At 39.3% G+C, this 18,717-nt stretch overlaps 1 protein-coding gene across 1 annotated transcript in view; it reads left to right on the forward strand.

The window, feature by feature from the left end:
• Nucleotides 1-5,472, forward strand: part of LOC131903027 (zinc finger protein 431-like) — a 28,852-nt gene extending 23,380 nt beyond the window's left edge. Inside the window, exons 3-4 of the mRNA XM_059253785.1 lie at nucleotides 5,084-5,210; nucleotides 5,408-5,472. Coding sequence (XP_059109768.1) covers nucleotides 5,084-5,210; nucleotides 5,408-5,472 — 192 coding nt within the window. The remainder of the gene's footprint in view (nucleotides 1-5,083; nucleotides 5,211-5,407) is intronic.
• The last annotated feature ends 13,245 nt before the right edge of the window (nucleotides 5,473-18,717 follow it).

The raw sequence follows: 18,717 nt of genomic DNA on the forward strand, positions 1-18,717 counted from the left end.
GCAAATCTCTGCATATTTGGGAAAAGTCTTAGCCTGGCTTGAAAGCCTTAGCCAGAACCCATTGTGCTGTGTCCTTGAGAACACTCAAACCCTAAGGGAGGTGCTCTTGTCACTCATACCTCACTAGCCAATCAGGATCTCCAGGCAGACCACCAGTCAGAGGGAGAGGAGGGCTCTTCCAGCCTCCATGTTGCAGGCTAGGATCCATAGCCGAGCAAACAAGAGTGGTTTGGAGTTCTGTGCTGTGGACTCTGCTGAAAGGAGCTGTGTGGAGAGAGTGGAAGAGCTTGGAAACAGCGACATGTTGAGTAAGGTGCTGCTCTGCTCATGTACGGAAGAGCTGATAGCCAAGCCTTGAGAGCCATGTGGTGGATCTTCCACAGAGCTCGGTGGGAGCAGGTAGTCAGAAATGGCATCCTATAAAGTCCTTGTAACTCCATGGCCAGGGTAGTGTTGTCCCCAGATTGCGACCCCCAGAGAGACCACCAAAGACGAGCATGCCGGAATGCAAAATCAAGGTTTAATTCTGGATATCTAATACAAGCCTAGGCAGGGACTTCGTCCAATACATCCAACACAGTGGAGGCTGGAGGAAGTGCCCGCCTGTCCACAAGCTCAGTTTTTAAAGGGAAAAATCACAAGGTTACATCATTTAGGGGTGCTAGTATGGGTACAATTCTGATTGGCTCGCTTCTAGGGGCTTTCTAGAAATCATGGCTTAATCTTACTTCTAAGGGAGTGGTTATCCGCCACCATTTCTCATTGGCTGCCCTCAGGTGGGGACATTTCTGTGGTCAGTTACCCTGGAAACCAGGGAGAGGACATTCCATAGTCCGGCAGGCATTACCTCGTGACTATCTTGTGACTCTGTACTTTTACACTTCCTGGTTTCTGGAATCCGAACTGACTGGTTTCAGTAACTAATGGCCTATTCCCTAAAGGAGGAATCATAGACCTTAGTTTTAGGGTGAAAGCATTTTGGTCTTGTTTCTAAGATGGCTCATTTTGGTCTCACAGTAGGAGCCTGTCATTGAAAAATGACCTGTTTCAGCTCACTTGTGTACTTAAGAAATAATTCTGGGAATATCTTTGCTGTGTAAATCTCCCATCTGCCTAAGTGGATGGATTGCAGTCTCCTTTCCCTGTTTAAATTGTTCAAAATATAAGTTTGGGCCTGAACCAAAAAGAGGTTTAAGGATGACAGCATACGTGAAATGCAAAATCTGGTTCAGGCTAACTCCTTGTTGAGCAGTAGCCAGAAGGCCATTCACACTCTTATTAAAGAGATTCTACTTTATTAATCTTTGAAGTGTGTGCAGTGTTTTCTCCCAGGAAACACACATTGATTCTAGAACAGTTGAACCTCTAGCCTTTCTAAATATGTTTTTGAGACAAGCTCTATTACCTTGACTTAGGTGACCTTGACCCCAGTTTGTAGCTCCACAAGGAGTAACCTTGCAATCTGCTGATTAAACTTTCTAAATTCTTCAATTAAAGGGCTGTAGCACTACAGTTTCAAAATTACCTATTTGAATCATGAAGTGGACTGTCCATTGCAGAAACAGGAAATGGACTAGCATGTGGAACATGGTTTCTTCCTTCAGCACAGAATAGGAGGAATCATTTATTGTGTACACCACAGGGGCAATGGGGCAGGCAAAACCTAGAACAGAGACTGATGTTAAAGGCAGTCCACTACAGAGTCACCATTATGAAGAAGGGCCTGATTGGGGCAGACTAAATGACTTCTATGTAATTTTCCAACTTATATTAATTCATGCCCTGTGAATGAAAGTGGACCAGATTAGGAGGTACTCAATTTGGGGAGGGTAGCTTGAGCCAATGAATATTGAATTTCCGATTAGGGAACTCTGCTATGTTGATATGAGCAATTCAGATTGAAACAGTTAAGTCAGCTCAGAGGTTGGAGATGCAAGCCACTCGCTGCCTGTCTTTCTGTATTAAACTGCAAATAGCAGCACTTAACATGTGACTAGGAGCCATGTCAATCAGAATCTGAGCAATGATATTCCGTCTAGTAGGGATGGGCTAGATTTGAAAACTGAAGTGTTGGTTTCTACAAGTTCCGAACTTTGCATTTCATATTCATGTTTATCTGATAAATTTTACAAATAGTCTAGAAATTTTTGGAAAGGTTCTGATGGGAATCATCCTCCAGCAATATTTGATTAGAAGACTTTTAACTTCCTGCTTCCTTCAGCCACAATAGTGTGGTTCAGGGAATTTCAGTTCCAGGACACAAAAGAGGTTTATGAGCTGCAGTGGCTTCTCAGGTGTGCATGGTGTTGGCCAGGTGGATAGGCAATTTCTAGATGTTGTGCCATAGTCGATGTGGCAGGAAGCAGATGTTAAATTATTCTTCAGTGTTGTTTTCTGTGTAGGCATCTGTGGGGCTGGATTTACATGGAACCACAAGGAAATTTTCCTTCAACTACATCCCACCAAAGAGTCCCTGCCAGCCCAGTCTCAGGTGCCTTCTCACCACCTGTCTAGGATCTGGGACTGGAATGTAAAGATGTCAAGGTAGGGGGGCAGTGGCAAGCAAGTGGTCTGATGCCACTCCCCTTTAAGTCAGAGAGACCCGAAGGAGGAGACTCAGATGAGCTCTGACATATAAAGCCAGGTCTGTGGGCTATAGGGAGGCCTCTCTTACATCACTCCATGCAGCTCAGGGTCAGCTTAGACTTTGTCCAGACCTCCAGGATCTGACCTACTACAGTGCTTTTCAATCAAGTTCAGGACTTGGACAACTAACCCAAATAGCTCCATGGTGTTCACATGTTACCACCATAGCCAACCATTATCAAAGAAAGTCTAGAGAAAGGTCTATAAGCCGAAGGTGACACACACGGGGAGGATGAACTCCCTTTTGGCCTGAACCTGGAGTTTTGTTAACTGAATTTTCCTTCTTACTCCAAGTTCTTCATTCCTTAAGGGGCAGAACCCCCTACTTCCGATTCTGCAACTAAACCTTCACAAAGCTTATTCTACCTCAGGTTTTGTTTTGTTTTGTTGTTTTGTTTGTTTGTTTGTTTGTTTTTGTTTTTGTTTTTTAATCTCTGGATGAAAGTTTCTCCTAAGATACTGCAGCCCCTGTCTCAATGATCCACGACTCATGGTGAGGGAGGCCAAGTCACTCATGTTTGTATAAGGTAATAGAACCTTTACTAATTCTTAGTATCAGTGGCAGTTATCTTCCTCTTATCTTCAGGCTACAATGAGGCAATGACCATTCTTTCAGGGTTAGTGTGAGTACCATGTAGTCCAGTGACATGGAAACATTCAAATCTGTTTTATAATTTCTGAGAATGAGAAACAGAATGGGAGAGTGTAATGACTTGTGGCATGTGGACATTTGAAGATAGATTAAATACATTTTCATCATTGGATGGCCATAAGCCTAGAGTGACCTTGATTAGAATGTAGTCAGTTGATTGAAAATCCTCTGAGGTAATATGATGTATTTGAATCCTTATCTCTCATTGGCTTTCTTTAGAGTGTTTATGGATCTTTTAGTGTTAGTAGCCTTTCCTGGGGAAATTTCTCAGTGGGGATGAGATTTATGTGTCATCCCCACTGAGAACCCAACTTCTTTCTTGTGTTGTCATGCTTATACCACCATTATATAATATACCCTCAATCACACAAGAAGTAGTAGGAACAATTGCTTTTTATTGCTAAGACATTTTGCTAGCCTGATGTTTTTTTTCTTTGTTTATTTGGTTTTCATTTTTAAAATACATCCTTTTATTGGAGGACAGAGATTCTCTGTGAAGTCCTAACTTTCTTGAAAATATTTCTGTAGACCAGACTGACCTGGAACCCAGATATATCCCTGCCTCTGCCTCCTACATACTTGGATTAAGTGTGCTCCACTACATTCTGCTTTTTTATTTCTATGTTGTTGACTGATTGGCCTGGAATGTATGTTTTTTGTTTGTTTGTTTGTTTGTTTTTTTGTTTGTTTTTGTTTTTTGTTTTTGTTTTGTTTTTTGGTTTTTTTTGTTTTTTTTAATGTCAAGCACATGCTGTTGACTTTTGAACTTTGTCAGAGGGTGTCATTTTGTATCCCAGGATGGCACATGTCCATGACCTTAAGACTGTATGAGCCTTCAGAGTCATGAGATGACAGGTGTGTGACACTCTTGCCACCTTTTCTGTGAGTTTTTGCCTGCATGCATAGATAGACACCATAGATGTGCCTGATGCTCAAGGAAGTCTGAAGATGGCCTCAGAACCCCTTGCCTTGGAGTTTTGAGTAGTTGTGAGCCCCCAGGTAAGTACTGGCTATTGACCCTACCTCTTCTGCAAGATCAAAAAAGTGCTCTTAACTCCTGAGGCTTCTTTCTTGCACTATGCTATTTTTTCATGTCGAACAATTACATTGCTTACATTTTTCATGTGTTCATCTGTAACTGTTCAAACAGGCACTCATTTTTAGAAGGATCTTATTAATCTTACAGTTTAACCTAGGGCAATTCAGGTATCTAGGGGGATAGATACAGAACTGGAGTTTATGCATAACTATTTGCAGAAACTTCAGTGAGACCCTCTTGAGTTTTATCTATTTTGTTTGTAAGTTTGTTTTTAGATTGTGAGCATTGTCTTACTGTGAATCTCTGGCAGTCCTGGAACTAATTGAAGACATGAGGCAACCCTCTATCTTAAGGATTCTCCTGATGCTGCCTCCTGAATGCTGGAATTAAAGGCCTGAGGCAATAGAACAGGCTTAACAATCCTTTATTTGTAGTTAGTAATTGTTCATACACCTTTTCAGATGTGCACTAAGTACTGTTGATCACTTTGCTTCTCTATCTCAGCATGTGTATATCTGTTGATAGATATTTCTCTTGTAAATTTATGTCCTGTTCAATGGACTCAGAAATGGCAGGGGGGAACCACATTTTCAGTTTTCTTCTAAATGATTTGGTGATTACATCCAAACTTCTGTTTCTTGGAATAAATGTGGGAAGCACACAGAATTATGGGAATATATTGTCAAGGAAGAATACATTTCCAATGCTGTCAGTATCATGATTTCTGTAACATACTGTTATTTTAGGGTGCAGTGACCTATGAGGATGTGCATGTGAGCTTCACTAGGGAAGAGTGGAATTTGCTGGATCCTTCCCAGAAGAGTCTCTACAAAGATGTGATGGTAGAAACCTACAGGAACCTCACTGCTATAGGTAAGACTGAGTTTTTCTTCAATTGCTAAAATAAGTGGACAAGTGTTTTGTGGTTATTGATGCTCTTCTGGGATGTTGATTATGAAAAAGGAAAAATGTAAATAAGTCAGACATGGTTCTAAGGTTCAGCAAGGATAGCATTATATTTTGCAAACGTTCTAATAACATATCCTATATTTTCTGTTTCTGTATTTTAGGATACAAATGGGAAGACAAGAATATTGAAGAATATCATCAACCTTCCACAAGACATGGAAGGTAATTTTCAGGTGAAAGCTGATACAAATGTGTCTCTGAAGTAATGTTGGTGGGCCCAGAAAGTTTTCATGAAAAGCAGGGGAGGAAATAAGCATAGCTTTAAGTGTCTTGATGATTATTAAATTCTCACAACACTATTAACTTCAGTGTCAGGTAGCTGACCCATGCTTACAAAGCATTCTTTTCAGAAAAAGAAAGAAACAGTGGCTTAACAGATATGACCATCTTATTAAATCCTGTAAATGCCATGTTGCAAAATCATCACTTGGTTGGGTTTCATATCATTCAGGTATATGCAGAAGACTTATATGTGGGCTAGGTGATTGGTGTATGTTCAAGAAATTTCAAGAAGGAAATAGTCACTAAAAGCTAGTGCTGTTCTTACTCTTGTAGTGGCTTACAAAAATATTTAGGCAGCAGTTTATGAAAGCCAAGAAGGTTGTCATGGAGAAATTTTAATCTCTATACCACTTCTTTATGTGGAACAAAACTAAACTCTGTAAATGCAATGTGAAAATCTTTTCTTTGTTATTCTTTTATAGGCATATCATATGTCAGTCTGGATATAAGGCATTTGAGCATAAGGGATATGGATAGAAGTAATGTACTTATCTTTTTCAGATCAGTTATAAAATGTGTAGTTTTCCCACTATGAGTAGACCTGTTTAATGTGATACAAGTTAACAGTAATTTGGTTTTCCAACTTCATTGGGATTTCATCAACAAACTCACAATGGAGTAAATCCGTGTGAGTACAAGATATGTGGAAACTGTTGTGTTTGTCCTGGGTTGCAAATGTATTGTGACTCATAATATAGGAAAGCATTGTGAATGCAGTCAGTGTGGTAAAGCTCTGAGTTCTTCCAGATTTCTTCAAAGATGTAGAGAAACTCATATAGGGAAAGGATACTATAAATGTGAGCCATATACTAAATGTTTGGCCACCATGGGAATCTTCAAACATATAAAAAGAACCGATATTGAAGTTGAGCTCTATGAATTCAAACAACTTAAAAGCACCTTTAGTTCTGATTCATCTTTACAATTATAGTAAAAAAAAAAATTATGTTAGTAAAACCCTATGAATATAAATCATGTGGTAAATCTTTAAGATATCAAATATCTGTATTGTATGGTAGACTTCAAAAAAAAAAACAAGAAGATGCATCAGGGTAGTTAATGTAAAGAATTTACTCATGCCAGGTTTCTTCACAGGCACAAAAAGAAGTAATTCTGCAGAGAAATACTTTGAATGTAAGCAATGTGGTAAAACCTTCACATTTCATAGCACTCCGAAAATGCATGAAAAAACTCATACTGGAGAGAAACCTTACAAATGTAATCAGTGTGATAAAGTCTTTGTATATAATAGTTATCTTCAAAGACATGGAAGAATTCATACTGGAGAGAAACCCTATAAATGTAAGCAATGTGGTAAAGCCTTTACACATGACAGTAATCTGAAAATACATGAATCAATTCATACTAGAGAGAAATCCTATGAATGTAATCAATGTGGTAAAGCCTTTGCACATCACAGTTATTTACTATAACATAAAAGAAGCCATTCTAGGCTTGGACTTCCCCTCCACCTTTAAAGCTGGAAATCCATATAGATTCTATTAACTGGTTGTGCCTCTCTCAGTTCCTTCACTATCACACCTCTCAGTTTGGAAATGAGATGTCTTCCCTGTCAGAGAATGTGTCTCACATGAGGGAGACACAGGAGTCCATCTTCTATATCACTGGTATGTTAAAGTTTAGATCTCATCAAAATTGCCGTGTAATTTTAGGAAATGGAGAGACAGACACACTAAGGCTATCTGAGACTGGCAGTGTGACAGCCCTTTTATGGTCATTGAATTATATCTAATAATAAATCATATAGGAGACAGTAAAGAGTAGGTGGCTTACGTGGCCTTTGTGGAGCATGTGCAGAATCAGGTTTTTGTGGTGGTATGTAAGACTGAGTCTGTTGATGAGTACTACATGTAGCAGCTTAAGGAGTTTGGTGGAAATAGCCTGGTCTTGGTGACTAAGGAGGGCCTGATCCTACTAGAAAATGAAGAGAGAAATAAAATGGAGGAAACCACGGCAATGTTTGAGAATTTCTGCAGTCTCATGAAGGAGGTCTTAGACAAGCAGGCAAGTTTGTGCTGTAGTTTCTCCCTTGGAAACATTTTGGTGCTGTATAGTCAGTGGCTTCAGGCAGCATAAACCCAGGTGCTGTACCCCAGCCGTAATAGACTACTGTTTGTGTAGAGCGTAACAGATTGTTCTCACTCTGTTGATGAAGTGGGCATTTAATCTTCTTTTAATTTTTGTAACACACACACACACATATATGTTAATATATATATGATTATTCCATGTGATATATATATAGAAGCCGGGCGGTGGTGGCGCACGCCTTTAATCCCAGCACTCGGGAGGCAGAGCCAGGTGGATCTCTGTGAGTTCGAGGCCAGCCTGGACTACCAAGTGAGTTCCAGGAAAGGCACAAAGCTACACAGAGAAACCCTGTCTTGAAAAACCAAAAAAAAAAAAAAAAAAAGTATGTATATATATATATATATATATAGAAAGCAAAGGCCTTGCTGTGTTGTATAGGCTATCCTTGAATCCCTGGACACAAGTGACCTTCCTGGAAACTCAGATTCCCGAGTAGCTGGGGTTAGTCATCTCCCACTCTTAGAAACCCAAAGTACTTCTGGGCATATCTACTTAGCAGTTCTGGGACAGCCAAGACTATATTGTGGGGAACCCTGTATCAAAAAATATTTTTGTTTATCCACAGGTGACAATCTCTAACAGGCTTTGTTGTCACCCTGCTGCATTGTGACAAGTCTCTACGGCTGGAGAGCCAACATGAAGCAGATCATGATGTCTTAGGCACTTCAAGAGAGCTCTGCAATGGGCTACATAATGGCCACAAGCACCTAGATGTCAGTCCTGCCCACCCTGGTGTGCAGACGCTGCAGCAGAAAGCAGAGTTGGACAAAAATGACAAAGCTGTCAAGGACCTGGTGGTGACGTGTTTGCTACTGTTCTGGTCTCCTCTGTTTTTTCCTTTGAGAAGCCCTTGATATACCACAGTGCTTCAACTGTAAGGAGGCTTGTGAGGTATACATGGCAAGGAGTGGAGCATGCTGGATTCTAATATCATTTTTTTTAGGCATTGATGAAGGTAAGGAAACAGAAGAGAAACACAGTTGCTGCTGTTCCTCTTTAGTTCTCTCCCCGCCTTGAGGGTGAGGAAGATGCCTCTCCCACGATAGAAGCAGATTAGAGACCCCCTTCTCAGTGGAAACCCATGTCCTGTGCATCATTTCCCAGTGACTCCCCAGCAGCCTTTGCCCACCCTGACCCACCTGGCTCTTTGCTAATGTCTAGAGGATCTCTTCTCCCTGTCCTTGGATTTTCCTTAGGCCGAAAAATCTGCTTCCACAGAATAGCAGTTTAGGTATTGGGTACTATGTGTGGCTTTTTGTTTTGTTTTGTCTACTTTATTCTGAAATTAAAGTTATGCAAAATAAAGAAGATGTAGTTTTATACATGACTGCTTTCATGATGCTCTGTGCTTTTCCTGCCTCACAGAACAGAAACAAGGGCAGCTTCTCTAGTACTAGCGTGCTTGCTAATGCCTGGTTGGTTATCAAAGGTGATGATTAATTCCTTGTATCCATTTTTACCTTTGGCTTCATGTTATGATTTACTAAAAAAATATTGGATAGTGAATATGCACCCTGAGGATTTAAAGTAGAAATGACTGTCTTTCATTTAAAAATGCTTAGGTTTGTGATTCTTCTAAGATTTTCTTATAACATTACCTTTTGAAATAAATAATGTAACGATTGATTCTTCTATTGTAACTGCAAAATGCAGCCTTCCCATAAAAGAACTTGCTGAGAAGAATAGTTTGCTTGCTTACACTTTGTTTATCTGTAAAAGTTGCTTAGACATGAGTATATGTGAGTCCTTGGGAAGAATTTGCTTTTTACTTATCATGTGTAAAACATTTCATCATGTAAGGGTATTGGTGAACATGTTGTTTTCTACTAGTACTCACTGTAATTATTGACTTGAATATGAATACAATGTAATTTCCTTGTAATTTTTTATTACTTGAATGATTTTGCTTAAGGATATAAGCTGTGAGGAAAATAAAGCCAGAGACCTTGATGTGCTGAAGGGGTGTGTGTGTGTGCGTGTGTGTGTGTGTGTGTGTGTGTGTGTGTGTGTGTGTGTGTGTTCCACCATTTGCTGATCATGGAGAATTAAGTTTTCCTGCCTCAGAGAAAAAAGTCCGTTGTGTAAATACCCACCAACTCCATGTGTCCTCTTCAGTACCGGACCTGCTAAGAGCTGGTTTTTTTTTGTTTTTGTTTTTGTTTTTTTGGCAGTACTGTATATCTGAATTACCATTGTAACCTAGACCCACAATTGTCACAGCCATGCAGTAACTCAGAAGAGTCAGCTTAATGGAAAGTCAGGGGTGATGGGGCTGTTAAGGCAAAAAATGCAGTCTCCAGGGCTCCAATCTTTGCTCTGTGCTCCGATACTGAGGAAACATTTTGCCTTTGAGCCAAGGGCTTCTTGAGACGCTACAGAGAAGTAGTGTGAGGAGAATAGTGACTGGAGTTGTGCCACTTCAGCCCCCTTTGCCCTCAGTAGAGGACGGTACCAGGTCAGTTCTCTGTGTCCTTCCGGCCCTCACTGATGCAGTCCAGCAGGATGGATAAACAGCCTCCCTCTTCCTCTGTCAATGAAGTCCTGGCAGACCTGGTAGATCCTCCTCCCTTCCTGTTCTCACCTGCTCAGGCACATAAGTCAAGACTTTCCCCTCTGTTGCAAGGATAGCTTGGGTCACACACATTCCCTGCTTTGCACACCTCATCACCACATTCCCATACAATTTCTGTGGAACAGTTTGAAAGCTCCTGGGAAGGAAGGGCCACAAGCTGCACCCCTTTCTGCACAGGCTCCCAACGGTGTTACACTGTTGAGCAGCTAGGGGGTGTTGGTCTAGGGAATTCTAGTGTCCAGGCCATAGGCTCCCTCTGCTTCCTTCACTGCCATTCTCAATACCCAGCAAGGCAGAAAACAAGCCTTATTCTTCCTGCCTCCTCTCAGCTCTCTATAGTGGCCTAGCCACAGTGTCCCAGATCAGCCTGGAGACAGTCCAGGCCCATGTCCTGCCTAGGACCTCAGTTTGGATGGCCTCCCTATGTGCCAACCTGCTTAGTCACAGTCATCAGTTCTGCCGTCCAAGATGTAGTGATAACCCCTGCAACTCAATGGACCAGACTTGTGAATATCTGTGAGTCTATGCTTCCCCTTATGTTAGTTTCCTATTTTTAAACAATGACGTTTTTGACTGGGTCAGTGGCCATTCCTACTATCATCTATAACCATGACTTTCAAGGCTCTGTATGACCTGCTGCGTCCTCATCACCCATTCACCCAAACATGGACAGTCCTGTTGGCCTGCTTTCAGTATCTTAAATTCACCAGTGGCCATCCCCCAGTGTTCTGTCCCTATCATTACTCATCTTATGTCCTAGTCGATAGCTTCTCTCTTCCTCCCAAAGAATGATCCTCCACCCACTTCACTGTCCTCCTTCCTGCTAGTTCACCTTCTGCTCTTCACCCATTGCAAGTTGTCTTCATGTACTTTGGTATTTTATTTAACAGCTACCTAACTCAGCACACACTTGCTTAGTGGTTGTAAGCACTAAGCATCAGAAACTATGTTAGTTTGTTTCTTCTTGTTCTTAGCCTTGCTTTAGGATTACACTAGCCCTATGTTCTGGCCTGGGCAGATGGGTAAATACCTTGGGACACAGCTCCAGCAGCTATGCATTCAGCTTCCAGGTAGGAAGAGGTTGGGGCTCTGCCTTGATTTTACTCAGTACAAAACAGTGACTTCCCTGAGATTACTAGATCAACAAAGTATTGTGGAGTTTGTGACACTAGGAAAAGACCATAGAGCTACTTCAATTATAATTAAATATAATCCAATGAAATATTTATTCATTAGGTGCTATCAGGATGAAGAATATCAGAGCCAAATTTGAGATTTCCATGAGAGGGGATTGGGGAAGTGTTATTAAAGGGGAAAACTCTAAGAAGGCCTTCAGTATCTACAACAGCAAGCAAAACTTGTCTGTTCTGACAAGGTAAGTGGTTAAAGCAATTCAAAACCATCTTAGGGCATCTGTGTAAACAAGTTTCAGAAGCAAAAACAATCAGTTAATTATATAATTGAAAGTAGATAGTCAGAGCTGCACATTTCTCTACAGAGGTCACTGAGTCAGGGTTATTGGAAACTTGTCTTCCAGGAAATGAAATCAGAGCAAATGGCAGGTAGGTAACAATAGATGTCTAGCTTAGAATGGAGTTTCTTAGTCATTTCATGATAAACAGTAAACATCTCATGAATGTCTGTTGACTAATTGTTGACTGTAACATGAGTTTATAAATGGTCTTTAGTAAGTAACCCAGAGCCAGCTATCAGGGTGAAAGCAGAAAGATCAGAAAAGCAGAACAGCCAGCCACTAGTTGCTACTTAAACAAAATCCTCAGCCTAAAGAGAGTGAGTTCCTGTCTCCTCATGCCTTATATACCTTTCTCTGCCCTCCCATATGACTTCCTGGGATTAAAAGCGTGTGTCCATGCTTCCCAAGCAAAGGCATGAGATCTCAAGTGCTGGGATTAAATGTGTGCCACCACTGCCTGGCTCTCTTTCTTTCCTATACTGGATCAATCTCATGTAGCCCAGTGTGGCCTTGAACTCCCACAGATCCAGATGGATCTCTGCCTCCTGAGTGATAGGATTAATGGTATGTGCCACCACTGCCTGACCTCTATGTCTAATCTAGTGGCTGGCTCTGTCCTCTGATCCTCAGGCAAGTTTATTAAGATACACAATATACCACCACAGGTGACCAATTCTCAGAGCAGTCAATTGATAGAGACAAACGTTTAGTAATAGAAGTTGAGTCAGTTTGTTAAGAAAGGGGAGAAGCATTCTGGAGGATAGAATTTGGCTAGTGGACAAGGAAGCATGAAAGCTTTTGATAACCAGTGTTCTCATCTAACATCACCTTCCTTTTTGTTCATTTGTGTGTAATATGCATGCATGTTTGTATGCATATTACATGTGTTTGGGAACATTTGTTTCTCAGAAATCAATATGATACAGATTCCAGCACTGCTCCGTTCAGCGCTGTTGCGGGCATCTATGTTTGGCAGAGTCAGAGCCAGAGTGAGGGGATGTTGAGAGACCATTGTATAAAGCTGTGAAGATGAAGCCTGGGTTGCATTTTGAGACTGCAAGATATTACAACACCCAAGCTATGAAAAGATGCTGTGAATAACCCCATAAAGGAAGTGGAAGTACCCAAAACAAGAGATGTATGAGAAGTTGCAGGGAAAATAGCCATCTAAGGTCTTAGAAACTGAAGTCCTGTCCTACAAAGACAAAGCTGCAGGATTTTGTGTTTGCCTTTCTGGGTTTCAGGGTTGATTTGGTCCAATCTTTCCTCACTCTGTCCCCAGTCTCCTCCTTTGGAATGAAAGTATATATTCTGTGCCATTGTATGGTGGAAAAATAGAATTTGTTTTTTTATTTTGCAATGTGTCACAGTCAAGACACTTTATCCATAGTCTGCCTTGTGTTTCAGAAGAGACTTTGGGCATTTCAATACTCTTGGGACTGTTACCTTTGAAGGTAGACTAAATGCATTTTGCAACATGAGTTGACTATGATCCTATAGTGACCTGGATTAGAATGTGGTCGGTTGAATGAACAGTCTCCTGGATAGGATTATGTATTTGAACATCTGTCTCTGATTTGCGCCTTCTTCGGGGTTACTTGTTGAAGCATTTGGAGCCAGAGTCTTTTTAGAGGAAGTACATTATTGCAGATGGTTTTCAGTGTTCATAGTGTCACCACATTTCCTATTCTCTGTGTCTGTGTTCCCATGGCTAAAACTGATGGGTCAGTTTCCTTCTCTTTCTGCCATCTCTTCATCACTATTATGATGTCTGGGCTCTAATATAACATATAATAAAGGCATTTTCTTTTTTTTTCTAAGCCATCTTTCTGGCCTGACATCTTTTTTATTTTTATATTTTTAGCTGATGGGCATTGAAATTTGGTTTTGTATATATCAAGAATTTGCTGACCTTCACCATATCTGGAAGTTTGACCTTTGACAGAGTGCATCAAATCATTTCTTCTGTAAGAATGGCCTGAAACACTAGGTTGCAGGAGTGTAGCATTCTCCCTGTCATTGGCTTATCCTTTAATATTTAAATCCTGTAAATATTTAAAAATTTTCTAAGAATCTTTTCCCTGAATATATAGTTTTGTACCACATGTGTGCTTAATATAACAAAAGTCAAAAGATGACATTTCATGGCCTGAGACTATTGGTTGTGAGCCACTATGTGAGGGCGAGGAATCAAACCTTATTCTTCTTCTAGGGCAATCAGTGCTCTTAACTGCCCAGTGATCCCTTTCACTGAATTTTTTTAAAAGTTTCAGCACTTATCTTGCTAATAGTTTTGAGAACTTTTTATTTGTTGGTTGATAACTATTTTTAAAGGTTTATATATTTTTATGTGCATTGAGGTTTTGCCCCAATGTATATCTGTTTCAGAATGTCAGATTCCCTGGAACTGGAGTTACAAACCATTGTGAGCTGCCATGTGCTGGGAATTGAAGCCAGATCCTTTGTTAGAGCAGAGAGTTCATTTAACCACAGAGCCATCTCTCTAGCCCCAGTGTATACCTTTTTAAAACTGCATTTTTTCAGAAGATTTTATTAGACTTACATTTTAGCCTAGGGCAATCCAGTTTTCCTGGAGACAAGTAAAGAACTATTATGCAAGCTTGATTCTTTGGAGGAACTTCTAGTGAAACTGAATTTGGTTATATGTTTTTCGAGACAGGGTTTTACTATGTGTACCATAGGTTTTCCTGCATAGACAAGCTGGCCTGAAACTCACAGTTTCTTCTGCCTCTGGTGGCTGGGATTAAAGGTGAGAGCCACCAGACCCAGTTTGCATATCCTTTTCTGAAGCTGATAATTGTTGATACAATTTCTATAGTACATACTCTGTGATGTTGATCTATTTGCAACTTTCTGAATATCTGTTATTATGCATTACTATTTCAATGTCATATCTTATTTGTTGGGCCTGGAAGTGACAGGAGTAATCATCTTTTTCTATTTCCTCCTAAAATGAGTCATTAATTACATTAGAACTATGTCATGAAGTACACAGAATTATGTGCACATATTCTTAATGAAGTAGATATTTGTATATATTTGCACTCTGACCCATACTGTTATGTACATGTGTGTGGTATTTTGGAATTCTGTGACCCATGATGATGTGCACGTAAACTTCACTTGGGAAGAGTGGGCTTTATTGGATCCTTTTAAGAAGAGTCTATATAAAGGTGTACTGCTGAAAACCTGCAGGAATCCACTGCTGTAGACAAGAATGTGAGTCATCCTTCATATTTTAAATAGAGGAGCAAGTGATTCTTGGTTATCTATGTCATTTTGTGGGTTATATTGTGGAAAGGTAAGCATGTGGTGAATAAGTAAAATATGTTTGTAAGCTTCACTGAAGAGAGCAATTTTAATATCCATAATTTCCAAACATACATTATACATTTACTACTATATCTTAGGGTACAACTTGAGGACCATGATATTGAAGAACCTTGTTGAAATTCTAGAAAAAATGTAAGATAGATTTCATATGCAAGCTAATATAAATGTCCCTCTGATGGAATTTTAATATGCCCCAGAAATTTCAGGACATACCACAGAGTAAGAAAGCAGAGCTGTAAATTACTTTATAACTTTTATGTTTTATAAAACCATGTACCTCATTGTAAGGTAGCTTCTCAGTGTTTACAAGGCATTTCTCTACAATACAATTTCTCTAGATATCTTAACAAATGTCACTGTTTGAATCACATACCATGAGATCAGTACTGTAGAACTGTCAAACAATTTAGTTTAAACCCAGTCAAATATTGCAAAGGTCATTCTGGAGATAAATATTTTACATGTGGTAGGTGAAGCTTTTGCATTCCATATTCATCTTCAAAGACACAAATCTAGTCAAACAGTAGAGAAACCATATGACTATAATCAATTCAATAAAGCTTTCACATGTCACAGTTATCTTCAAAGACTGAAAATAACTCATGCTGGAGAGAAAGTGTATGGGTATAAATAATATGGGTAAACCTTAGTTTGTAAACAGTACCAGTCAGTACATGAAAAATATTCATATAGCTGTAAACACCATGTGGAAGCCTTAAGCCTTAACATTACACACTAGTCTTTGTAGACATGAAGAAATGCATACTTAAGGGAATATGGCCATGAAGGATATAGTATGACCTTTGTGCAACATACTTCCCTCACTTACAGATTTTTTTTTTTTCTGAAGACCAAAACTCTGACTGCTGTAGTCAATCTGCTTAAGCCTTTTGAGGTCCTTTCTCACTTTGTTTTTACCTACAAACTCATGAAGAGAAAAACATACATATTTGAGCAATAAGTTAAACAAATTTGAAAGAAGTTGCCAGCCACCTACACTGGTTTTGAGAATGAATTTGTGTTAACTGAAAAGCCATTTCTACAGCCTCAGAAATAATTTTTTGTTGTTTTTGAGAGCGGATTTCTCTTTGTAGTGCTGACTGTCCTTAAGCTCACTCTGTAGACAATGCTGGCCTCAAAATCAGAGATCAACTTGCTTCTGCCTCCCAATTGCCACCACCCCTTAATTTAGAAATAATATTTAAAAGCTTTTCTGTATCAACTTACTGTAATTACATGGGAAATAACTCAGAACAGAGATAAACTGTATTCACATAAACAATTTGGTAATACTTTGTCACAATTGTATTTGGTTACAGGAATAATTGTTGTTACATCTCTTTTCACCAAATCCTTGAACGACATACATAATTTATCATGTTCACTCAAGTCTACTGGTGGAGATCATTGTGCTTTGCATATTGAAACTTTGGAAGTAGCTATTCAAGTCTGCAGAATGTGTGGCAAACTTCTCCACTGAATTTTATTTGGAGACATTTTCTTCATTTTTAGTTATATTCCTCCTGTTGTTTATGTTCCTCTTTTATTGTGGTTTGACTTGGTGATAGGTATTTTTCTGCTGTGATTTGTAGAATGCATGCCCATCGTAGAAGTGGTCCATTGTGTATGTGAATACCACACAGTGAGTGATGATTTATTACAAGCAGTAATATCCTAAAAAGATGGTGGGTTGATTTTTGTTTTTTTCATGTTGTGACAAATTCTCTTGGTAAGAACTTGTTTGTATTTCAATCTGTCTTGGATGTCAGTAATTAGTCAATGCTGCATTTGAGCATGATTCTCATGTATCATTCCTCTGAGTACATGGATTGAACATATACTCCCAATGTGTCTTTTTTGATCAACACATCTTAATAATGTATCTGTTATAATATTTAGTAGAAGAGGATGTCAGAACATTAAATATCTTATATGTGTATTTAAGGTAACATTTACCTACCTGATAGAAATATAATGAAATAAGATATTCCTCAATCAACTTATTCATCTCATAACATTATAAGATATATTTTGCTATGTATAAATTATTTAATGTTCTCTGTTACTTTATGTATAAATAGAGTTTCCTTTGGTCATTTCATATTAAAATACTGCTCCCGCCGGGCGGTGGTGGCGCACACCTTTAATCCCAGCATTTGGGAGGCAGAGCCAGGCGGATCTCTGGGAGTTCGAGGCCAGCCTGGACTACCAAGTGAGTTCCAGGAGAGGCGCAAAGCTACACAGAGAAACCCTGTCTCGAAAAACCAAAAAATAAATAAATAAATAAATATATAAATAAATAAATAAATAAATAAAATACTGCTCCCAAAGGGAATTATCCTGATATACTGAAAATCTAAGTACATTGAGACTTCGATTTTAACAAATACCTCTGTTGTGTGTGTGTGTGTGTGTGTGTGTGTGTGTGTGTGTGGTGTGAGTTTGAGCATGTTGGCCAAGGCAGATATGGAGAGACTGGATAATAATGTTGTGGAAGGTTCTCTCCACCATCTTTACATAAATTTTGAATATTGAGCTTAGGGTACCAACCTTGCATATTTTTTCCCTGAGCCTTCTCACTGGTGCCCAAATAACACTTGTAGTAATATTCCAACAGTAAATATTGTATCTCTTTTTAGAACTGCAAACAGTATTGTCATCCAAGGATCCAGTAAAATTGGACTATTTCAATAATAAATCTTACTTGCAAGCCAAAATGATAGTCATACATTCATCTTGTGTGTGTTTTACTTTATTTTGACATGTAAACATAAACATGAGTTTATAACAGCTTTTTACATTTTTTTTCTTTATTTATATTGAATGTATAAGTGCTCTGCATTTATACCTGCTTCCCAGAAGAGGGATTCAGGTCCTGTTATTGATGGTTGTGAGACAACATGTGTTGCTGGGAATTGAACTCAGGACCTTTGAAAGAGTAGCTAGTGCTCTTTTCCTCTGAGCCATCTCTCCAGCCCCCAGTGTTTATAACGGTGTTCTATAAACAGATTCTCAGACATTCAATTGAGTGCCAGAGACATTGCTCAGTGGGTAAAGGAATCCAATCCCTGAGAAACCCACATGACCCCCATAAATTTTCCTCTGATTTCTAGGCTTGGACTGTTACATATGCACATCCACACACTATTACATAAGGGAACATTTTTTAAAGCAAATAAGGGTCAGTAAAGTCACTTAGTGGATAAAGGCACTTGCTGCCAATTTGAGCATTTTCATTTGATCTCTGGATCTCAGATAGAGGAAGGAAATAGTCTACACATGTTAGTTGTTCTCCTATTTCCACATGCACATCACAACACACGAGTATACATGCACTTTTTATTTTGCAATACAATTAAGTTCTACATATCAGCCACAGATTCCTTTGTTCTCCCCCCTCCCGCCCCCCTCACATTCCCCCTAGCCCGCCCCCCATTGCACTTTTTTAAATAGAAGAAATTAATATACTATAGAAAACAGCCAAAATATTACATGAGAAAATACATGATTTATAAGTTGAAATTAACACATTAGAGTGTCCAAAGAAGTGTTACTGTTCCTCAAACTAATGATAGTTTCTGTTTGATATTATCTTTATCTATGATTTAAAAATAGCT

The sequence above is a fragment of the Peromyscus eremicus genome, chromosome 1, assembly GCF_949786415.1.
Source record: "Peromyscus eremicus chromosome 1, PerEre_H2_v1, whole genome shotgun sequence".
NCBI lineage: Eukaryota > Metazoa > Chordata > Mammalia > Rodentia > Cricetidae > Peromyscus > Peromyscus eremicus.